The sequence below is a fragment of the Balaenoptera physalus genome (assembly GCF_965194825.1).
Source record: "Balaenoptera physalus genome assembly, chromosome: 4".
In the NCBI taxonomy this organism is placed as follows: Eukaryota; Metazoa; Chordata; class Mammalia; order Artiodactyla; family Balaenopteridae; genus Balaenoptera; species Balaenoptera physalus.
The window spans coordinates 30,697,578-30,723,229 of NC_138891.1; the positions used below are offsets into that span (position 1 = coordinate 30,697,578).

General features: G+C 37.7%; 1 protein-coding gene across 5 annotated transcripts in view; it reads left to right on the plus strand.

Moving 5' to 3' along the window:
- Positions 1 to 23,835, plus strand: part of AGTR1 (angiotensin II receptor type 1) — a 56,118-nt gene extending 32,283 nt beyond the window's left edge. The window contains exons 3-6 of one of the 5 annotated variants that reach the window (XM_082459927.1): positions 6,518 to 6,666; positions 7,741 to 7,790; positions 18,297 to 18,363; positions 20,630 to 23,835. In XM_082459927.1, the coding sequence (XP_082316053.1) occupies positions 20,676 to 21,755 (1,080 nt within the window). In that variant the 5' untranslated portion in view covers positions 6,518 to 6,666; positions 7,741 to 7,790; positions 18,297 to 18,363; positions 20,630 to 20,675 and the 3' untranslated portion in view covers positions 21,756 to 23,835. The remainder of the gene's footprint in view (positions 1 to 6,517; positions 6,667 to 7,740; positions 7,791 to 18,296; positions 18,364 to 20,629) is intronic. The other 4 variants (XM_082459926.1, XM_082459928.1, XM_082459925.1 and 1 more) reach the window with 4 other exon arrangements.
- Positions 23,836 to 25,652: the final 1,817 nt, after the last annotated feature.

The following is a 25,652-nucleotide window of genomic DNA, read 5'->3' on the forward strand; positions in this document are numbered from 1 at the left end:
ATTTTAATATGGCAGAAGAAAGATATCTTTCCCATAAAAAAATAACACTTTCTTTTCAAATGTTAAAGTACAACTATAATCTGAATGAGTTCTGTTTATAATTGTGCACAGATGTTCTCAATTAATAGTATTATGCATTCTGCTTCACAGGAATTTGGCGAACATGATTATTTTAAATTATGGTGTACATAAGAAAAAAATCGATTTTTTTAACCACAAGTCACATAGACTCTGTTGAGGTACTACAGTTGTGTGGCGGTGTAGCTTCGGCAAAATGTTTCAGATAAACTTGTTTTTTGCCCCATGGGTTCTGAGAGGAGACAAGTGGCCTTTGGCTTATAGACCCTTCATCAGCAGGTCCACAAGGTAAAGGGCAGGGTCATTAGTTGGTATGTGGGCAAAAAAATAAGGCAAGTATTCCTGTTTGGGCAAGAGAAAAGAGCTCGGGTGATTTCTGCGGGGGAGAAAGAGGTGCACCCCATGCAGGTCTTTTTTTAAAGTCCACTCTCAACGTATGGCTGCTCCTTTGCCTAATCTTTTTTTTTTTTTTTTTTTTAATATTTATCTATTTATTTGGCTGCTCTGGGTCTTAGTTGCAGCACATGGGATCTTCATTGTGGCACATGGGATCTTTAGTTGCCGCATGTGAACTCTTAGCTGCAGCATGTGGGATCTAGTTCCCTGACCAGGGATACAGCCCAGGTCCCCTGCATTGGGAGTGCAGAGTCTTAGCCACTGGACCACCAAGAAAGTCCCTCCTTTGACTAATCTTATAGACTATAACATGTTCTATATGACTCCATTGCCTAATCATTATATTATTATCCCTATTTCATAAATAGACAAAGAAGAGGAGGAAGCTAAGTAATTCTTCCAAAATTAAATAGCACACAAGATGTAGATCAAACTCAAACCCAGAGACTTCTACTTCCAGCCAAGATGGAGTGAGAGAGATTTACTGTCTTACCAAAAACAACTACTAAAATATTATATATATATATGAATATATACATAATATATATATGAATATATATATATGAATATATATATGAATATATATATATATATATATATATGAAACAATGATTTTCAAGACAGTGGACACCAGGCAGCAAAGGACAGTAGTCTCTGAGGGATAGGAGACAAATGAAGTGAGCCCCAGATCACTGCCTGGAGAAAGTTCCAAGCCATGGCTCAGAAAGGATAATCCAGAAGGAGCTCCCAGGTCTCCCTGAGCTGAGGAGATGGAGCTGGGGGTCCAGAGAGGCAAGGAGCTAGAGTTCACAGAGCAGAGTACCAGACACTAGAGAGCTTAACAAAGAAAGAGCATGGAAATCTGAAAGGTGCCCCCTGTGTTTCAGTGCATGTGAGTGAGTAATCACCCAAAAGGATTAGAGGGCACACTCCGCAGAGATCATCCAGAGCCAGAAAACAGTTGTTGTTCCCACGAGCCAGAGAGGTAAAACTCATAATTCATGGAACATCAGGTAGCATATTCAGAAGGGTTTTGCCTCAAGAATAGGAAAAAATTAGACTAAATGCTTCTCTGGTCCCACCTAACAAAGCTTAAAAGCCAGATCTGAAGGAATCAAACTGTTTGCAAGTAACTTAACTGCTTCCCAGAACAAAGCTGGAGAATTTATATAGGAATACAAAAACATCCAGTATCCAACAAGGTAAAGTTCACAGTGTTTAGCCTCCATTCAAAAATTACCAGGCATGCAAAGAAGCAGGAAAATAAAATCCATAAAAAGAAAAAAATCAATTAATAGAAACAGACCTAGTAACGACACAGATGATAGAATTCGTTTACAAGGCCATTAGAGGACTATAACTGTATTCCATATGTTCAAGAAGCTAGCGGAAAGTCTGAACATATTGAAGAGACATGGACACTATTCAGAAGTCTGAAATAGAATTTCTGGAGCTGAAAACTCAAAGCAAGACTTCAGACACTATGACCATGTTCCTTCCACTGCCCCCACCATATTCTTCCCTGGATCATGAGTTTGATCCCAGTGGCCTCATGCTTACTACTTGCTTAATACTGAAATTCCCAGATGAATACTTCCTTTTAAGAGGGGTTTAGCATCTGAAGACAACAGACTTCCTGAAGGGCTGAAGTCCTTGGGCCCTTTCCCGCCCCACTTTGACTCCCCCGCCCCCGAGGCCCTCCTCTGGCTCGTGGGGCAGATGGCACCACTGTCCGTGGGCTGACACTCCACTCTGGCATGGACTCCTCAGTAGAGTAGCTGCCAGCAGTCCTCAACGTGGCACCTTCTGAATTATAAGAAAGTTTACATTATCAGACCGCCATGTTCCACCTCGATTTTCCATCTCACTTGAAAATGCTATAGTTTGAAACGGCATGAAATTTGTTCTCTTCACCCAAAGTACAATTCAAATGGAAGTTAGTATTGATACTTTTGAAGCTCCCCACCCTTCCCATCCAAGGCACTATGTATAAAATCACGAACTGTGTTCTTCCAGCCAATGAAGCAATTAACCAAAATGTACATGTTGTTCTTTTACAAGATTCAAAATATGCTCATGAGAATTAAACTATTTTTCCAACCAAGCTAAAAAAAATCAATTTACTTGTCTAGGAAGTTTTACTAGGGCTAGAATTCCAAGAAATGGATATGCCAGCCAAATATTACTGTTCATCAGAAATGCTCCATATTCATCCAGTATTAATCCTGTGTAATTCCCTCAGTCAATGTACCCACTTAACAGCAGATATATTCTCTCTATGTATTTTGTGTGTGTGTGTTCCTAAACCTGCAGTGAATGAATTTAGAAAAAAAGTATCAAAAACACAAACGTAGCCTTGCAACACAAATGTGTGGATAATTTCATGCTTGGAACATCACAGTTCACTTTAGAAACACTTTACTTGACAGTGAAGCTTTCAAGAATAAGTATTTTTCAGCACTTACTGAAAATATTTTAAAATCTCACCTCATCACCAGTTATATAACCAGGGCCATGCGGTCATTGTGGCTCTATGAAATGGCATCAGGCCCTTTCACTACTGATCATCTTTTGGGCACTGGATGATACTTTTTGAATAAATGTTAAAATAAAATAATGTGCAAGAACCAAATATCACAGATTGTGTGCTGTATTCACCCACATGGAGACATCACTTTAGTGAAATGCAACAACAGCTCTAGAAAACATAACAGTATCTTTACCAAAATATAAAAAGGAAAAAGGAAAGATAAGTTGCTGGCAAGATCAAAGAAGCGGGGAGGTGCGGTCCCGGCTGCCGTTCTGAGACAGTTCTCAGACTCTGCACCAGGCTAGTCTCATGAGAGCAGGGGTGGGTAAGACCTCATCCCATCACATCTCTTTGTTTTCCCACTACCTGCTACTCCTTGGTCATGGATTATTGTTGAATGTGGAAATGGAATGGGGGATGTCTAACAACAACACACTTCAAGTATTTAGTGTATTATATAAAAACACTGGAACGGGGGTCTGCAGCATCTTGCTGGGGCTTGAAGTCTGTTTTCTTAATTGTAAAATTAGGTGGTTGGCCTGGATCCTGAGTTGTAAATTGGGAGCCCTTGGACCAAATTTGATCTGCAAAAGAATTCTGTTTACTTCCACGCAGTGTTGCTTTTTTTCATTTGCTTTAGTTGAAAACATTTCAAAATAGGATATTCCACGTAAAATTTGAAATTTCCAGCTTATCTTAAAAAGGCCTGTATCTTCCCCTGATCACCACTGGCACAATTGAGAATCCCCATCCCCACCTCCTCTGAGAAAGGGTAAGTGTCCACCACCATGCCCGCTTCACCCATCTCTGTTACTCCCAGCCCCTATAAGTATTTAAATATGTGAACCCTGAAGCATGTAATTTCTAGGGCGCATTCCAGCAGTAAAATGTTATGAATCTCTGACTCAAGCTGCCTCAATAACAGCAAAAGACTGTAGAGAATAATATTTCAACTACATTCTAGGCTAAAATAGACTTTGTTTGGGTAGCCTGACAACCAAGACCCCATTTAGAATATCGTAATTGTGTATGTTTACAGGGACAAAGGGCATACATATAGTTTGTAGGTCACCCACCCCATCCGGCGGGTATGGAATTTGATTGTATCGTGAATGTGCCCTTCCTGCAGTCTCGTTGTGGCTTCTTATTTGTCTTTGGATGTAGAATATCTTTTTTGGTAGGTTCCAGTCTTTTTTGTCAATGGTTGTTCAGCAGTTTGTTGTGATCTTGGTGTTTTCATGAGAAGAGGTGGGCTCAAGTCCTTCCTCTCCACCATCTTGTCTCCGCCTCCCCTGGTGTCTCTAAGGGCGTACATATATATTCCTGTATTTCTCTCAAGAAGAAAAGCAATAAATATGACCCCTAAATTTCCTTCTATAGCAGAAATTTCTGTGACTTCCTGATCTACACTGAGATAAAGCTACACTCCAAACCTAAATCGAAAGTCCATAGTTACAGAGTGACTTTTTCTGTAAAGAGAACATCTTAATTTGTTGGTGTAACATGAACCATGTTATTTATCTAGAGAATGGCTTTTAAGCGGATCATTGGCATGCATATAACAATGCCTACTGAAACAGACTGATTCCTAAACATATTTTCTCTGGATTAGAACCTCTTCATATCCAAAATTATTAGCATATTATGTTATTCTCACAAAGTTCTAATGAACTTCACAAATCTGCCTGCTCTATTCTGAGTACAAAAATATTTAGCCTAATTTGTTTTTCCATTATTTTATATAGTAATAAAGTAATATCAAAAATGTTACCAGAAATAATAGTGTTTTATAATTATTAGAAAGTAAATCTCATGAAGTCATATTAAAAAACAACAATTACCACTTGTTAAGTCAGATAATTCAAGGAAGAGACTTATATGAATACTAGGGGGGCTGTTGGCAAAGATATTTTTTTCTCTGAATCCTACGCTTTGAAGGAAATTTTTGCCATTTAATTAGTTTAGGTATGCTTCATCAACCAAAGGTCTATAGTATGGTATTTTTCCCCCTCCAGCTTAAAGTACTCTTAAAATCGTCTGCACTTTAGGTGTTCATACTTTCACTTCTTTTAAAAATGGATCCTTCCTGGATCCTTTACATTGCTTTATGGGATTAACAACAAATTGTATCACCATACTGTATTGTATTGACAGAGCTCTAACATCATTCCAATCTGTTTCTTGGCCACGTGTAATAATGTGACAACTTATACATATATATAAATTTATGGGGTAATTCACTTAGTATTTGGTGGGGACATATGAATATATATTGAAAATATATAAAATGATAGTAAAAATAGATAATATTTATTTAGTGTTTAATACATGGCAATCTTTTTTCCCCCATGTCGTATTTAACCCTCATGTTAACAGCAAGTTTTTATCCTGTTTTAAAAGATAAGGACACTAAGGCTCAATGAGGATAAGTAAATTAGCCAGTTACAAGATTAGTCAGAGGTCGAGCCAGGATCTTACCTTTGTGACCGCAAAGCTTACGGTTTGTTTCCCATGATGCCTGCCAGCCACCAGACTCTGCTAACGTTAATTAAATGAATGTTCCCTTTTAAAATTCTAAGTACTGAATATATACCTCTTGATAAATAGATTAGCTTTCCACTTCAGCCATATATTAAACTTGTTTTTATGGTATATAGTCTGTTCACACTGAATGAGTATAATAACTTATCTTTTGAGGAAATTATTTTAAACATAGAATCTTACAACATTCTTACAAGGACGAGGTAGAGGCTTTAGCATCTTGTTCCTGTTGGTCAGAGCAAGGTCCAATGAAGGTTTAATGATTTGCCTAAGGTCTCAATTTCTAGAATGGCAAAGAAAAAGCCGCCAAGTCCTCCACCCCCAGTTCCAGACTACTGTTCGTTCTCAGTCTTTTTTTTTCCCTCTGTTAAACCCTGCAATCAACTGATTTCTACTCTTCAACTTCTTAAATTATGTTGCTTTTTCACTCACCACTATTGGTTTTATATATTAAGATTCAGCATCAGCATTTACCATATCTTTTACTTCCTAATTCTGAGTGTTTCTATCTGATTGCTTATTTTTGAATCTTATGGGCTTTTTCTTTATTTCAGTTTTATCCCAATTATCCAGGAAAGGCTGCCTGAGTCTTTTGAAAGCTCTGATGTTCTCAATGAAAAGACCTTCTGAATGACCTTGTTTGTCTCCCATGGAGTTGCATATCACAACTTCAAATGCCCCACTAAAATGTTACCCATTTGGCATCAGTATACAGAAAAGGCTGTATCTGTGATAAGAAGTACAGCGGTGTTTTTCTAGTGAGAGAATAGAGTTCTCAATGGGGAAAAGGGGAAGTATAATTTCCTCAGATTTAGCTGGTATTTCAAACACAATGGTGCTTTTCTTCTAGAACTAGTCAGTAAGAAATTTGTAGGGAAAATACCACAGGAACCAATAAACAATTAAAATTTTGGTCATAGCACTCTATTAATATTGGTCCTTTAGAAACCCTTTTTTTTTTTTTGTTTTCAGAAATGTTCTTCGGCTACAAAAACAACTACTCATTGCCCTTATGGATCAGTAAAGCAGTTGGGCAGAGGAGACAAGTAACAGAGACTCAAACTAAGTAACTGAAACTCTTTGGTTGACAAACTTGGAGAGATTATCAAACATTAAACTAGGTATGTTTATCCCTCTCTTACTTTTCTCTACTTGGTTTAGTTCTCATTAGAGCCTTGATGACAGGCTACATTCAATGTGTTGATCCACAGAGAAAAAAAGCCTAATGTGAATGCAAAGATGAACTTACATTCAAATATTGTACAGTCAGTTCAGACATTAATGACTCAGATTGACACAGCAGTTGCCTATGGCAGTGATGCCACCAGAGGGCAGGGTTTGACTTCCGGACCTGGTGGCTGCCTTCCTCCAGAGGCAACCTTGGAGTTACTATAAGAGCCATCAGATCCTTAGAAGCCCTTATAATGAGTCTAAGCTCAAATTCTCTCTTCCATTGTTCTTGTACAGAATCCTAGAATTCTGGAAAATACTTAGAGAGGATAATTTCTAGAATGATCTGACAAAACAGATATTTAGTCAACTCACAATTTTAGAGCCCCTACTAAGTATTCAGCATGACCTTGAACATTTAAAGGCTACCTGACAGAATTTTATCTTTTGAGGGATCTATAGTTTCCCTGGGAAGATATGAATATAATACCACCAACAAAACAGAGTGTATAGTTAACTTATTCCACAAAAGATAAGAACTACAGGTTATCAAGAATTGAAAGGGGAAAAATCAAAGTCCAGACCAGAAAGATTTCTCAACAACAGTACCACTGACATCTTAGACTAGATAATTCTTTGCTGCAGGGGTCTATCCTGTGCCTTGTAAGATGATTAGCAGTATCTTCGGTCTCTACCCACTAGATGCTAGTAAAACTCCCTCCTCCCTTTCCCCTTGTTATAGGAACCAAAAATGTCTCCAGACATTGCAAAATGTCCCTGAAGGGCAAAATTACCCAATTGAGAAGCGCCTAACCAGAGTATAAAGAGATGACCTTACCAAAGAAAAAAAAAAAAAAAGAACTGAACCTTGAAACTTTAGAATGTCAGAAATGTAAGGACCTGCTCTCTAAGCCTCAGTTTCCTCATCTGAAGAGTGGGAATAATGGTGCCTTCCCTCATAGGTCTTGTATTAGTTTGCTAGGACTGCCATAACAAAATAACAATAGAAATTTATTTTCTCACAGTTCTGGAGGCTAGAAGTTCAAGATCAAGTTGCCAGCAGGGTTGGTTTCTGGTGAGACCTTTCTTTTTCACTCGAAGACAGCCACCTTCTCACTGTCTTCACATGGTTTTTCCTCTGTGCAAGCACATTCCTGGTGTGTCGTCCCCTAATAAGGCCACCAATCATACTGGATTAGGGCCCCAACCCTGTGACCTCATTTAACCTTAATTACCTCTTTAAAGGCCCTATCTCCAAATATAGCCACATTGAGGATTTAGGCTTCAATGTATGAATTTGGGGTTGGGGGGGGGACACAATTCAGTTCATAACAGGGCTCTTACAGAGATGAAAGCAATTAGCACAATACTTGGCATATAGTAAGCATTCAATTAATCACAAATGTTCCTTTTGTTAATATTAAGCCACTATTATTATAAGTCCTCCATGTGAATCAGATACCAGCTGAAGCACAGAAGAGTATAAAACAATAAGTTTACAAGTGTGTCACTTGTGTGTCACTTTGTGCTGAAGTTATGCAGCTAAAAAGTTTAAATTGACATTTTCCCCATTGACGTAGCTAATTATTTCAAAGATGTTCTGGCTTCCTTTATGTGAAGGTCAAAGGGCAGTAGATCCTGCATCCCCAGCACCTGATGAGTAGTAAATGACCCAGAAATAAGCTTTTAAGTGCTTTGGGGAATTTCTTTGTGTAAAGAAATTCTGTGTAAATATTTTTTGAGAGTGAGGGTGATTAAGTTCACCCTCTTAATTTGATTTATAAGTTTCACCTATCTCACAAGAGATAAGAACAAAAATAAACTAGGGAGGAAAAGAAATAAACAGTTTTGAACAGTCGTGGTCTTTAGTTGGAACCAAAAAACCGTGGAGATTTTGAAATTGCAAAGGAACATGGGCCTTCCTCTGCCAAAAAACTTGTTTATAAAAACTAGAGAGTGTTAGATATTTCTACCACACTGGCTTATCATTTGAAATTTCTGCTGGCTCAAGTGAAAGCGTGCTGTCCGATATCCTACTGTGGGATTTCCTCCTTAACCACAGATGCTTTCCGATCAGAGGCTCGTGACTTTGAGGACCAGAACACAGTCGGCTTAGCCAGCCAGAAGAACAAGAGGAGAGGTTTCATATCTCATGAAAAAAAGGAAGCACTAATGGGGGAAAAATGGAGTCAACGTTGACAGTTGCTTAGTTGAACTGTTTTATTGTTGGTAATAAAAGCAGGAATTGCTTGTTGAAAGTGAAGGTGAGAAAAGACAGAAATTGCTATGGCAAAGTTAAAAACAAGAGGAGATGGTGGTCTTGGTGTGGCACAGAATGTTTGAAAACATTCACCTTGTCCTTAAAGAGCTGCTGCTGTATGAGTAATGTGCCGCTTCACTGCATAACCCTTGTATGCAGAAATGCTATATTTCCCCTGTACAAACCAAGGGATGCATTTATTCTACATTTAGAGGAGAAACACAATCGAAGGCAAAGAGGTGCATTATCTTATGCAGCTCTCTTGGAAAGAGTTCATTTTTTTTGTCCTGCTCAGACTACACACAAATACTGGGAATATATTTTAATTTCAAATCTGATAGGTGACATCTGGTAACTCATTTATTGCTAATGAAGTTTTCACAGGAAGCAGCAGTCACTGGTGTCTCATCGTATTTTTCAGTTGGCAAAGTGTTGTTTACCTTTTATTGGCCCAGCATCCGTGCCTCTTATCACAGGATGATTAATTAGAGAACACAAGTAGCCCCACATAGAAATGAATGGAGAGGTAAATAATGGGAGATAGAATGGTCTAAACTTTTTTTTATTAAAATCAGTGGTGTAGTATCATTATAATTTATATTTTAAAATTATATAGGTATTCAAGAGCGTGATGAGAGCTGGAAAAACTCTCTGGTCAAGAAGCTCATTAGCAGTGCCTTCAGGCCCCTCTCTGAGCCTTTCCACCTCTTTCTGGTCCTTTAGCTTCTTCTCCTTCCAGAATCACATGGAGTTTTCCAATCCTTCTTACCCATATTTGCTTGCAAGGGAAAAATTGGTCATTTACACCACAGTGGATTTTAATAACACTAACAAAAGTCTTAAAGCTACAGGATCTCATAGCATCTCCACATACATGATCTCATTTGATGTTCACAATGGTATTGTGAGCCAGACTGGACAGATATTTTTTTTTACTTCATCATTATCATGAACTTCGTTATCATTATTTTCCAGACGAATAAGATGAGTCATAGGTTTGGTGAAAAGCTAAAAACTTCATAGCTCATAAGAGGTAAATCGTGTACTTGATTCAGGTCTTTGGTTCCCAGCACCATGCTCTTCCACGACCTTAACTCTGGCTCTCACCTGAGTCAGTGTGTCTTCTCCTGCAGGTAGATCTTGGTTCTAATGGGGGTATAGATGTGAGTATCGTCCACACCACCCCAGTTAAAGAAATTCCAGACATCTAGGAGTAGGTGCAAGGGTTATTTGACTAGATGACTCCTGTTCGGCTCCCCTTGGCTACTCCAGTCCTGAATGTTTAAAAGAAATACACAGTTTAATGTGTAATTCTCAAGCTGCATTTAGGAATTTGTCCTATTTCTTCAGGTTTTAATGCCTCAAAGGGGCCAAATGAAAACATTTTAGCTGATGGCACTTTGGTTGTTTGTTGTATTTGGTTTTGCCTATGAATCATGACGGGCACAGAGCACATAAGCAAGGGTTACCAACGAAGATGCCAGTAGGGCAGTGGTTTTTAAATGTTAGCGTGCATCAGAATCACCTGGAGGGCTCATTACAATTTTGTTGGACCTCACCCACAGGGCTTCTAATTCAGTAGGTCTGCAGTGAGGCCTAAGATGTGCATTCCCAGGGAATCCCCAGGCGATGGCGATGCTGCAGTTCCAGGGACCACACTTTCAGCACCATTGCTAGAAGGGCTAGGTGGGTGACTTACGTGAGGGAAGCACATACGCTGTGCTGTCCAGTTCAGCGGGCTGCCCCGAGAGGTGACTGAGCACTTGAAGTGTGGCTAGTTTCAACCAAGAGGTGCTGGAAACAAACTATACTCTGGCTTTTGAAGACTTGGTACAAAAAAAAAGAGTAAAATATCTCAATAATTGTTATATTGATTACATGTTGAAATGACAATATTTTGGGTATATTGGGTTAAATAAAATATATTACCAAAATTAATGTCACCTGTTCCTTTTTATTTTTTAATGTGGCTGCTAGAAAATGTTTAATTACATATGTGGCTCACATTATATTTCTTTTGAACAGCACTGACCTAAAGAATCAGAAAATAGAGAGTGGTGGGGATTAGTGAACCACAGAGTATTCAAATCCCAAAAGCTATGAACACTTTGGGGGCCAAAGAAAATATATCTGTCAATCAGATTTAGCCTGAGGGTCCCATGTTGTACACAAACATTTGCTGCTACAGTGTAAATGTAGAAGCTATACAATATCGTATCATTTTACCTTTCAACATTAATCAAGTACCCTGTTATAATTCTTGAAGTAAAAGCATTAGATTACAATAATCAAAAATATTTCTGCTGAATTTCTGAATGAAAAAATTCCATTAATCTTTTGAAGTTCTGAGTTTTCTTTCATGAAGTTCATTTCATTTATCCTTGCATTATAGAAAGCTTATGTTTTCAAAGTGCCTCCAGACCTTCCAAAGACCTCACTTTTTAACTTTAACAATCTATGAAATAGAGGTGAGAACAGGTATTGGTATTCCCATTCTAAATACTTTGTAATATTTAAGGGATAAGAGATTAAATTACCTATGTATGATTTTAGTGACAAAACAAGCCATTGGACAGGACTCTATTCCAGTGCTTTCTCTGTCAAACCATTCTACCATCTCTCCATTTTTATGACATTTTAATGTAAAAAATAAAATGAAAAGTAGCATACAAAACTGTATTTGAAAAAAAATGTAACTCTGTGATAAAAATCAAATGGACATTACCCTTACAGAATTCATTTTCTTGGCACAAAAGTCCATTTAGCTCATCAAAACACTGACAGTATAATACTCTGAAGTATTATTCTAAATAGTATATTACTGTGAGGTTCCTCTGCCCTCACCTCTATGTTTTATCTGGGCAACTGAACCACTTTGAGTATATGCTAAACTTTAAAAAGTTGTATTTTCCCCACAGAGAATCTGAGAATAGGTTCGTTTTGAATAAGTTATTTTAACAATAACATATTGTGCCACCTTTTTCATAGGATGATATAATCTTGACTCCCTCACTGCAGGGCATACTTTTAATTTTGACTTGCAGCCATGAATCAATCTGTCTTTACCCTTTCACCTGGAATTGCCAGTGAATAACACAAGGGATGCCTGAGAGGCTCATAGTCTTTGACCATAAATGGAGTGAAAACAGCTAGCCTAGATCGGGTCCAAACCTATAATCTTGACCTCATCAACCTGGAGTCACAACCAGCTATCCAAATGCTCTGCTGGGGTAATATGTCTTTGGGTTAATAGATAGTTAATCTAAAAAATGGGGCGGGGGGAACTCACTGTCACTATAACATAATGATCTTAAGTAGAGTTTCTTTATTCATCTTCAGTAAAAGGTAAAATTCTTTTCATTTCATTTTTAATAAAAGAGAGTTTTTATATTTAATTACAGAATGTTATTAAATCATTGTGACACTAATAATATCTGTATCAATAGATAAACAAATAGCTGGCTGACTTAATGATTTATTGGGTAATTTCTACTTGTCGAGCCATTATTGTATACCTTTTGTATATCTACCTAATATATATCTTTTGTATATTGTATACAAAAGATGTATACCTATTCGGAAGAGAGATTATGAAATTTCAGTGTTTCAGGAGATTTTCTGAAGCATGTACCAGCTCCCTGACGATAGAGAAACCTAGAGAAGCTAAGTGACTGGTTCAAGGTCACCTTGCTAGTGAGTGGGAAAGCCAAAATTAGAACCCAAGTCTCCTTACACATTGTGCAGGACCAATTTGTAGACTATCTAGAACCCAAGTCTCCTTACACATTGTGCAGGACCAATTTGTAGACTATCATCCAAAGAATATTTCTGCTTCAGTTAGGACACTGGGTAATTTGGGGAAACATGTACAATATACTGAATATTTAATCCTTCTAGCTTCATTTAAAATTTATGGTTATCTTATTTGCATAACATTAAAAACCTTAATCTGAAATGAATTGCCATGTCATATGCCATATATGGTTATATACCATAACCTCTAACATAAAACTCATAATACATATAAATTCTATAATATTATCATCATTTCTTAAGGGTATAAATTAATTAGTACATCCTTTCCTTCCCAATAACTTTCCTCATACCCCTTAAAGTGGAATTTGAAATGAAATAAGCAGTGTCTGCTCCCGATTTAAAGTCTCAAAGAAGCAAATGAGGAGTGGCTTCACAGATGAAATCTGGGCTTTTATTCACAAGTTGGATAAAGCAGCTGTTGTTGACTGAGATGCCCACCTAGGAGCTGCCTTTTTCATCTTTAGAAAAAGAAAAGCTTGTAAACAGTCTCCGAAAGCCATATATTAAAAATGAGGTTTCCTCCACCTTGATGGCCAAGATACTGATCTTTCGAAATGTGGTTATGATTCCCTCGGGGAGATTCTATGAGTCCATAAGTTTGAGGAAGTTGGAAGTAATAAAGGACAGGGGTTCATGTATATACAAGCTTTCTTCCAAGTTAGATGTTATTTTCCTTTTCTCCTAGTCTCTGGAACACTACTCTTTCTAAGCTCACTGGAAAACCTTCCATTGCCTTCCATATTTAACATAAGAAGAATATTTTCTTCTAACACCAGTGTGTCAAAGGAAGATTATTAAGCACCTGATTAGACTTAATCACATATCTTTCATCCCTATCTTTCCTTTCTGAAATTAAAAAAAAAAAAAATCATACTACAGAAATAGCCAAGAGTTTAGGATAGACAAGAGTGGGAGGAAATACCATAGGAATGAAGAGAGTTGTTTGGGGAGCTTGGGATATTCATCACAACCGACTTGTTTAAACTATAATTTATGATAAATTGGAGCTTCTCGAGTGGAGAGAAATTTAATTGTAGTTTAATGTTATATTATTAGATATTAAAGTATTGAATAATTTCCAAGAAGCAAAAATTTAGGATTAACATTTTACTTTCCTTGAAATTTATACCCTAACTTGGAAGGAACTTCTGAATTTCCTTTCTTAAAGCTGAGTTCTTTAGGTTCTTGGGCTGTTTTGGACAAAGCAAAGGGGAGGACTGGTTGAGGATGACAGGATATTTAACCACCATCACCACAGTTGGTTACATATGGTATGAGCAGAAATAAAAAAGTAGCTTGCACTGTTTTCATTTCTTGTGAGGGCAGGCCATGGTGGATGATATTGACTTAGGAAGAGGGCCAGACACCACTACTTACCACTTAGACATACCACACTTGCATTCATTAAGTTTGAAGAGATTGAATCTTAAGTATGTAATTAGTATGGCATTAATAATTTTAATAAAATATCTTTTGTATTAAGAGAAAGATTCATCTGGGAATTGCAGAGGCAAACAAAATCAACAAAAGTATTTAACATAGAGAAGTTAGGCTGGGATTGCTGACCAAAAGCACTGCATTCTCCCGTGGATCTGACTTGAGAGTAATTCTGGTCACTTGCCTTATGATGCAGGCTCTTTGCCACGCTCCCTTCTTCATGGCTGCCAGGATTATCAGCCTGGAGGAGAGTGTCACCCAGAAAGGCCTGGATGCTTCATCAAAGGGCAGGATGGGGCAGGGAGAGCAAGAAGAGGGACAAGACTATATTTCAAAGCTTATTGGATCCAAGCAACTTAACTATTATCACCAAATAATGTGTAGGGCAACTTCCAGTCAAGATGAAGATAATGGATTAAGCAATCATGGATATTACCTTTTTTCTCTAAATACATAAAATATCACATTACAGCTCCGAATAAGAATTGAGACCACAGGGGCCAGAGAAGAACCAACACCAGATACACAGCTGAGATAAAGTTCTAATGACTTTATCAGAATGGAAGTAAAGACCATTAAGCTCATGTACTGAAGGCAACAGAAACTGGGTTTCCTGGTTAAAGCCAGGACTGGAAAATTACTGCCCATTGTGACCAAAGACTAAGATAACTTCTGTAGACCAGCAAAAATTTGAGAATGGGTAGAGGGCCTAATCTGCAGTATCTGCAAAGTAAGGGGTTGGAAACTAGGCTAAGAATTGGCATTAAAAGCTTTTCCAGATCAAGTGAGTGTTTTATGCCCAAGCAGAAATTTTACCACCACTGCCATCCACTCAGGCCTCCTAAAGAAGTTAATTCCCACTAGAGATTAACTTGCAAAGATTATGAAACCTAAGATGAAAGCAAATGCCAAGAAAGAGCGTCTATAGATGAAGCAAATAGAATTTAGACCTGAAGAACTACAAATAGTAAAGCAATTGGATAGGGGCTCTTCACATACAGATGTTCAAAATGGTTAAGGAGATAAGGGTAGAAATAGACCCCATAAAATAAGAACAGAAGGTTAAGAAATAAGAACAAGTGGATTTGAAAAAGAAACAAGTAGAAACCCTAAAAATTTGAATGCCAACTTCTATGATTCAATGAATTCACAAATGGATACTAACAGTTGTTCCCTGTAGAATGCCTCATTCATTACTGGGGGAAAAACACAGGAGCAGAAACAGTTGCTTTCTAATGTCTGAATTATAAGATAGGAGCAATAAAGAGAATGCCTTTTGAACAGGATGGTGTATTGAGCTGTCCAGCACTACAGGCAAATAACAAACACTGGCCTACTCTTTTTGATATTTAAGAAAGATACTTTGGGGCACAGTGATTAAGACTCCGTGCTCCCAATGCAGGGGGCCTGGGTTCGATCCCTGGGCAGGGAACTAGATCCCACGTGCATGCCGCAACTGAGAGTTCACATGCCACAACTAAGGAGCCCCGGAGCACAACTAAGGAGTCCGCCTGCTGCAACTAAGACCCGGTGCAACCAAATAAATAAATATTTTAAAAAATAAATAAAAGGAGATAATAAAATTAAATAGAAATTTTTAAAAAAGAAAGATACTTTGATAGATTATCCTAAAATATAATTATTTGGTCGTTTAGTTCTCTCTTTATTATCATAGGAAACTTCGGGGTATTTTTTTTTTTCTTCAGATTGCAAACTCATTAAAAAAGGAGCTTGTAATGAACAATTTAATTAGATTGGTTTTGGCTTGCCTAAAAGCTTAAGGAGGTATTAATATGCTAATCAAAAGTCTTGGGGAAATATTCTTAGAATTAAAAAAAAAAGAAAAAAGAAAATCTTCTTTCTTAGGTTTGTTTTTAAGAACCAGGGAAGGTGTCAAGGAATGAAAGGTAACTCCTACTAAAGCAAGCAGTAGATAAATGTGGTGTGGCCACCATGAACCAACCTTGTGTTTGTAGCAGACTGAAAGTTCCCACCTGACTCAGGGCAAATTTATTCATCTGCTTAAGATTATTTTTTACTCATACTTTGAAAGAAAAACAGCTTGGTATTTTTAGCCTTTTAATGGCAAGAGAAAGAGCTTACCAATGATAAACCTTTTTTTTAAATCTCTCATGCTTTTTTGATCCATGGCTGAGTCAGCACTTGCCTTGCATTCAAAAAAATAATAGTAAAGATTCAAATAAAACACATTTATTAAACACGTACTATTTGAAAGATAGGCCCAGCGCTTTCAAGTTATTGCATTTAATTACTACAATAATTAAGTGCAGTAAGAATCATTGCTCCCATTTCTTACAGATGAGGAAACTGAGGCTTATGTTCAGAGAAAAACTGGGTGACTTATCCAGAGCCACACAGATTTGTAAGTGGTAAAGGAAGATTCCATTACAAGCATTTTGACTCCAAATTCCATCTTCTTTACCCCAAGAGGAAATGATGTTGTGGAATTCATGTAAGCCACAGAGCCTGAGTAAAAGCTACGGTGAGACCCAGAAATAGAGAGAGGTGGATCCTCCTGTGTTTTTTAATCAGTATCCTACCTGCCTATAACCCTACTGGAAGAAGAAGCAAGATGAAACAGAAAAGTAGCTGCTTTCTGGGACTCAAAAGTTTGGTGTCCTGGGAGATCACATCTCTCTCTCCTTCAGCTGCTCACCAAAACAGCACACTTCCAAGCTTCAAAGAGAAAAACAGCCTACTCTTTACCACTTATTTGTCATCAATCTAAGGTGACTCCAATCATAAGAGTTCCATTTTCTCTCTTTCTCAAGAACCAAGTTTCTCTAGGGAAGCCTATGAGTGGCAACAGTGCAGACTAAGAGAACAATATTTCTTACCTACCAGTGTGGCCTGTGTCACCCTCCCATCCAGTACACATTCAGACCCCACACCCCTGCCTGGAAGGCTGTACACTATCTGTAAATTTACAAAAGCAGTTTCCCACAGATGAAGCTGCAGACATTTATAAGGAGGGAAAAGTTCAAGCGATAACGAAATCTCTATTCCACCTTAGCTGGCCAGATGGTTGCCTTTAACTTCTAACCACTCTGTTTCCCATACATCCTCCAAAGTCCAACTGCCATCTCTGGGAAATGTGCCTGATTAACTCCTGGACATTCCCACCATCAAGCTGGGTCAGTGAAAAATACAGAACTTTCCACATGCCTCTGGTGTGGTATAGTATTCAACACACTGGAGATAATTTTGGCTTTACGGCTCCTGTTCCCCCAGCTAGACTCAAATCATCCAAAGCAGGAGAAGGACTGTGGCTTTATTCACTTTGCACCCCTGACCCCAGCACATAGTAGGTGTTTAGTGAATATGGGACGAATGGATGACTGCCTGCTGAATGCACTATTTGCGTTTCTGCTTTCTTGTACTTGCTCCTGCTATTTTCATCCCCTGAAATTCCTCTCCCCGACGCCTTACTAGATAGGAAGTTTCGGTCATTACTTATATAAACATTTATATAAAATGTCCTTCCAGTTAGTATATTCAATGCTATGCCCAGAGTTTCTCAAATAATATACTCATTAAAATAATACATACCTCATTCAAACTTCCAGGGATGTTTCCCTAGTTGTTCAGAGCAACCTTTTTACATTTTAAATATTAGTCAATATGAATTGATGGAAACTTAAGAAAAGACTGACCTCAGAATGTGAAGGAATTGGAGTCCAAAACCGTGTTTATAAATGAGACCTTTCAAATGCAAATTTTTCCACTGAAATTCTTTTATAAATGATGGTTATAGTTCCAGCCTAGTCAATAAAGTTCTACCCCCTCTAGACAAAAAATGGGACCAGCAAGAGTTGTGTGCCCTCAAAGTGAGGTCAAGAGAGGAAAGAGAGTTCCCCCCCTACTCTGGTGCACCCAAGCTCAGGGCACCCAAGGAATCCTAATGAATCCAGTTTATTCCTTCCTAACGTTTAGTGCTCTTATGCCCAAACTGAAACAAATATTTAACTCTGCCCTATTTTCAGTTCAACCCAGGCCACTTTTAATCTTTGAGATTCTTTAACCTTGACATTTCCAATTTTTTCCTAGGCAAAATCCAACTTATCACAACTAGATGTCAGAAGGAGAGCAAATAAGTAAATGAATCCACTTTAAGGTATAAATGACTGCTAGCTCATAAGCTTTTTAAGAAGCATTTAATTTTTAATAGAGAATATTTGTTTACCTAAATGAATTTCTACTTTTAAATTGGCATAATTTCAGTAATTATGACTTTTTTAAAAACTGAAAAAATCAGGAAAGTGTAGAGAAATCCTTCTGGGTGAGGAAGAAGTAGGTCAAACCTTCCTGAGAGCCTAGCCCTAGTTTCTACTAAGTTATTCCTTATTTTTATCTTCTTCTGTTTTGTAAACTACAGATTTCTAAAAGTGCCAAGGGTTTTTTTTGTCAGTTTGGTTTGGTTTAGGATTAGATCTGGGTTTGGGTTTTGGCTTGTTATCCAAGGTGAAGCCCAGGTTGACACTGAGTTGACACTGTCAGATTCTTTGGGAGCAGAATGTAAATTGATTTCATTGGCCCCTAGAAATTAGTCTCATACTCTCTACTTGTAGCTTTCAGTTATATAATATTCACTCATTCATTTGTCCACTTGCTCTCTTATTTATCAGACACTTATCATCTGCTTCCAGGAAAATGTCAGGGCCTATACTAATGAACAAGATGCTTCGAAACAGGCCTTACCCTCAAACCCTCAAGCCACTGACAGACCAGTGGAAAAGACAGATATGTCAACATACCATTATAATATATAGGTCAAAACCTACATCGAGAGTGCCAAAGCAGCACAAAAAATGGAACAGCCAATTGCCCAGACAAGTCAGGAAGGCTCCGCAGAGGCTGTGACATTTGCCTGTGGGTGGATGCTGATACCCCCATGAATGAAAAGGGAAGAAAGGGATTTAGATTATATAGTCTTGAGTACAAAAGGAGAAGATAACGAGGGCATAGAGCCAAAAACATGGGTAGGGAGAATAACTGCCTCCTTGGGGGAGGCAAAGAGGCCACTTAAGAACCTCTCTTTCCCAGTGTTACCTCTTAAAATCTGGCTACTTGAGACTCATCCTTTTCATAGCACCACTTTGCACCAAGATGGACACCGCCTTAAGTGCACGAGTTCATCCAGCGCTCCTGGATGCCAAGCACAGCTATCCTGGGCAGACTATTAATGTCTTATTCCTGTTCCTCTTCTTACCCAGGATGATTTGCTACAAGTGGAATGCACACGCATGCTCATCTAGGGACCCACTCCTGGTGGAGCAATAGGGTCTTTACCCAACACCACTACCCTGCCTGGCCGGCCTCGCCTGTGCCTAGGGCTGGCCTTCACCTCAGAGCCTGCCTGTGCCACACCCTGCCACGTTATCCTCACAGCATCTTCAGCTTCCCTTCCAAGGGCTTTATGATAGACTCCTGTCTAGGGCAGAATATGATGCTTTTCTAAATCACATAAATGAATGGCTTGATTGTTGATTATGTAAAATATTGGAGCAAATATTTGCAGAAGTCTCTATGGAGCTCATTCCTGAGCATCTGATTCTTCCTAAAATCCTAAAGAACCGCTGCTATCTTGAGCCCCCCCAAAACACACGTTTTATTGATAATCCTGACCTAATCTATTTATTTTACATCCTTGTTAGACAAATGGTTAACCTCAGAGTTAACTCCAGAAATGGCATGTGGGCACAAAAGTTAGGAGATTCAGGCCCTTTTGCTAGACTGGGGTGGAAGTTAAAGAATAAGTGGTAACTGCCTGTAGTGACCTGGAAAACCATGGGAAGAATGCTGTTCCCCAAAGCCTTGAGCCCTCCCTTTTATCCCCTCTTAAATCAATTCCTGAGAACCTAGAGGCAGCTATTCAGACCACTTAAGGGAGGATGCTAATAATTTTTATACCTAAGATTGTGATATGAAAGAAATGGTGCAAAGAATAAGATACGGATGTGTCACATTTCTGAGGTTAAAGACAAATTAATTAGCCTCAGGAAAAACTCAAGTCTTTCTGAATAACTAATTTAATTCAGTAGTATTTTCTGAGATTTAGATTATGTTTTTCTAATCAATTTGGAAGCTAGGATTTACTCCTAGAAAAAAGGCAAAGGACATAGATGAGTATTCACATAGGAGCCCACGTCTACTTGTCTGAAGGATCTTTATCATTTCCTAGAAAAGCAATATGTTCTAAAACTTAATTTAAATGTGCAGTCTTAGGTTTTATCAGTTCACAGCTTTTCTCCAGAAAATACGATCTAATTTTTTTCCTAAAAACTAAAGTTGAGTTACTGTATTAATGACTGAGAAATAAAACTATTCATTTATAACTGGAAGTTAAAAATTTTTTACCTTTTCATTTTTATTTTTTCTAGGTGCATTTGGCATAGTGTCTGAGACCAACTAACCCAGGAGATCAAAATGATCCTCAACTCTTCCACCGAAGATGGTATTAAAAGAATCCAAGAGGACTGTCCCAAAGCTGGAAGGCACAATTACATATTTGTCATGATCCCCACTTTATACAGTATTATCTTTGTGGTGGGAATATTTGGAAACAGCTTGGTGGTGATTGTCATTTACTTTTACATGAAACTGAAGACTGTGGCCAGTGTTTTTCTTTTGAATTTAGCACTGGCTGACTTATGCTTTTTACTGACTTTGCCACTATGGGCTGTCTACACTGCTATGGAATACCACTGGCCCTTCGGCAATTACCTATGTAAGATGGCTTCAGCCAGCGTCAGTTTCAACCTCTATGCCAGTGTGTTTCTACTCACATGTCTAAGCATTGATCGCTACCTGGCTATTGTGCACCCAATGAAGTCCCGCCTTCGGCGCACAATGCTTGTGGCCAAAGTCACCTGCATCATTATTTGGCTGCTGGCTGGCTTGGCCAGTTTGCCAACTATAATCCACCGCAATGTATTTTTCATTGAGAATATCAATATCACAGTTTGTGCTTTCCATTACGAATCCCAAAATTCAACCCTCCCCGTAGGGCTGGGCCTAACCAAGAATATACTGGGTTTCTTGTTTCCTTTTCTAATTATTCTTACAAGTTATACTCTTATTTGGAAGACCCTAAAGAAGGCTTATGAAATTCAGAAGAACAAACCAAGAAAAGACGATATTTTCAAGATAATTATGGCAATTGTGCTTTTCTTTTTCTTTTCCTGGGTTCCCCACCAAATATTCACTTTTCTGGATGTATTGATTCAGTTGGGCATCATACATGACTGTAAAATTTCAGATATTGTCGACACCGCCATGCCCATCACTATTTGCTTAGCTTATTTTAACAATTGCCTGAATCCTCTCTTTTATGGCTTTCTGGGGAAAAAATTTAAAAAACATTTTCTCCAGCTTCTGAAATACATTCCCCCAAGGGCCAAATCCCACTCAACCCTGTCAACAAAAATGAGCACGCTTTCCTACCGCCCCTCAGAAAATGGAAGCTCATCTACCAAGAAGCCTGTCCCATGTATTGAGGTTGAGTGACACACTTGAAACCTGTCTGTGAAGTCATCTTGTTGAAGAAGGAGCAAGAGAAACATTCCTCTACAACACTTCACTACCAAATGAGCGTGAGCTACTTTTCAGAATTAAAGAAGAAAATGGATTATGTGTACTGAACTGACTTTTCTAAAGCTCTGAACAAAAGCTTTCCTCTCCCTTTGCAACTAAACAAAGCAAAGCCACATTTTGCATCAGATAGATGACGTCCACTCAAAGAGTGATGTCAGAAACTGGACGAGTGTGTTGATTTGGAAAATTTTACTGGTAGAAACGCCATCTCCCCAGTCTGCTCTTGTTCCGTTATTTTTGATTTCCACATAAAGGTACTTAGAATATATTAAAACTTGAGAGGAGCAACAGGAGATCAGAGCTCAAGATTGCTCTGCCCAACTTCCAAAGGGCAGCAAAGGTTTTGTGCCTATTTACCTATTAGCAACTGTGGCCCAGTTGTACCTGCTACTGCACATTTTATACAAAGACTTGCTAAGCAGTAGTTGTCAGGTTGCAGAAGTTTATGTGAAATTCAGCCAGTGTCTTATAGATTCACACTGCCAAAACATGCCTGCTAAATGGCTTATTTGTATAATGATGTTACTAAAGTCACGTATAAAAATTAAACTACTTGTAAAGGTGTTATTCTGGTCCCAGGTAGTAGTGTCTTCCTAGTCATATTAGTTTTATTTCGTATCTGAGAAGTATATATATTTTGTGGTAAAAAGATTATATATCATAAAATATGCCTTACTATTTTAAAAAGTATATATTCTACCTATATATGTATATCTCTAAACTGTTGTTATTTTATTAAAATCTGGCAAAGTTATATTCACATTAAAATAATGTTATTGTAATGTATTTAATCTTCATTACTTAAAATAGATGCTGATTTATTTTTAAAACAACTGTGAATAAGTATAAACATATTTCTATTTAAATTTTGATACAACTGATAGTTTAATACTGTTGGTTTTAGATTTTATATCCTGCCATGAAAAGATAAAGAACACACTTTATTCCACTGTACAACATGGAGTAAATACACCATTTTGAATTTTCCAAAGTTTTTCATGCAACAAAGAAAAAACTCATTCCTTTTAATACTAAAATAATATATTATTTTACACAGAATTTTTTAATAATAGGATTTTTCTATTCACATATATGATTATTGTAAGAAATATAGGAAAGCAGTAAAAAAAAAAGTCATATTTAGTTCTCCTGCTCAAAAATTACCATTTTTAACATTTAGGTGCAATGTTCTACTTTTCTTTTATTCATTATACACACGTACATGTATAAATCATGATATTGGAGTCATAAAGTATATAGTATTTTGTATACAAATTTTTCACTTAATGTCATAGCATAGTAGTTCGCTACACCACTAAATGTTTTTCTAAACATTTTAATAATTGTATAACATTACAAAATACAGACACATCATGATACAGTTAGCTAGTATTCAAATTGGAACATTTAGCTTTTTTCTGATTTTTCAGTATCATAAATTGCATTGTACCTGAACATTCAAGTACATGAATCTGATAAATCCCTCATGATACACTCCTAGAAGTGGTACAACTGAGTATACAGATATGAATGTTTTTAATATTCTTAATACGTATTGCCAAATATTTTCCAGAAAACATAACAATTTACAGTACTACCAACTACGTATGACATCTCACCACAGCCTCAGCAGCGTGGAATATATACCAGATTTAAGCAGAAAAGGAAAATTTACTGCAAGAATTCAGGGGCCACATGCAAGAGCAAGGATGCAACTGCACTGAAGAAAGTGCTGTTGTGTTCCTGCTCCCCTTGGAGTATCCTAGAGGCCTCTGCTGCTTTGCCCTGCACAGAGCAGGCAGAGGTACTCATCTGACTCCAGAAACAGTGGCCAAGGATTGGGCTGATGTATAAAGGAGCGGATGGGAGGTGTGGCTGGGGGGGAGCATTCAGAGAGGCCTCGGTAGGCTGGACAGAATCTCCACAAAGCAGCCTATTATCGTTCACATTCCCAAGGATAGAGTTATTCTGTGAATAAATGTGGTTACTTGTGCCTCATTTTCCTTTTATATTATTTTTAATTTCACTGATATAAAATGCCAGCCACTAACTCCAAAGGTCCTTTACTATTTTCACAATCACCTCCAAAAAATAAATTCTAGCTTGTCTCAAATTATAGTGTAGACTTACCCTATTTGAAATCCCTCTGAGTCGGCTGTATAACAATTCATTTTTTATTCAATAATCATCTTAAGCCAAGTGATTACAAGTACTTCAAACTTACTGAAACACTTAATAAGTTATAGCTGATAAGATTTCTGGTAGACAATTGTACTTAGATACCCTCTATCTCATGTATTTATTAACTGGTGTGAATAACAAGCTCCAAGCCTTGTTTTCATTTTAATTTCATCAAATTATACTGTGATTTTTCCCCATCCCATCTAGTGAAATAGATACTGATAACTTCATGATTAATCTTGCTTTATCAGTGAGACCAACTTAATACTGAAGTTGAGACTCTACTTACCAAAATGTTAGGATGGTATGCCATGATTTATTCTTCATGAACGTATTTAGAGGTTAAGTGGATTCCTTATTTTTTGGAATATTTTTAAAATTAATCAGAAAGGAATATTTACCATGAGGATCTATGTGCCCAACAGAACTCAAGGTCTATATATATATATATATATATATATATATATATATATATATATATATATATATATATATATATATATATATATTTTTTTTTTTTTTTTTTACATTCCAATCCTTGTTTCCCCCATGAAAGATTCATCTTTTCAGTCAATAATTCATTAATTCATGGATTCAATAAATTTTGTATTGCTTACCTATTCTGTGCTGGAGAACTAGAGTTATGTAACATACAGCTTAAAATGCACAGTAAACTTTTCAACCAGCTGCTGTGGGGAGTATGAAAGCAAGCCAAGTGAGAAGTAGCTTGACTGCCAATCCAAGGAAAAGCTCACAAAGGTTTGACGCCACAGTTTCTCAGTTTTATAACTCTGTATACCAGGCCAATTTTTTTCCAACAATACATGCCAACCTGGAGGACCAAAGATGGGAAAGTAGATTCAGACAGGTCACAAAAGTGAGGTGAAGTGAGTGGAGAAAAGGAGTCCCAGGGAATTTTGAATACTGGTATGAAGGATGATTTCCCTGAGAGCAGTGAAGAAAATAAATCAGGAGCAGATGAGATACAGAAGACTGAGGAGTGGTAGAACCCTGGGGACAGCAACACACTGCCTCAAATGTCAGGGTGCAAACCCCCAGGAGAGCTGCATACAGATGTTTAGTCCCCCCGGGCCATGTTGGATCCACTAGACCCAGACCAACCAGAGGAAGAAAGAACCTAAATATCAGGAAGGGAAGCAAGTAATAAACAGTAGACAATGGTATGTGGCAAAACTCAGCAATTTTTATATATTTCAGGTTGCGTTTTGGGAAAGCAAAAGTCCTCTGAAGAACTATCCATACTGGAGGTTTTGATGAGACTGAAGAATAAATGTAAAGGGAGTAAGGAAATGGAAGAGGTAGAATATTGGAGCTAATGATCATAGAGTCAGACTTTCACAATTTAAAACTTTGAATCAGTTAAAATATGACATCTGCAACTACAGCCACTCTTATCTGATGGCTATGTGTAGTGGACACCTGTGGAACTATCTGCACAGTGTCCCCTTGTTCCTTATCATGGGGATTTCCCAACTCACCGAAGAACACAACCACCTTAGAATGAGCAATTTTCTTACCTAACCCTATCCCCAGGCCACAGTTAATCAATCCAGGCTTGAACTGAACCATTCACAGCTTTTTTCCTAAGGATTTTTTAAGCATATACTG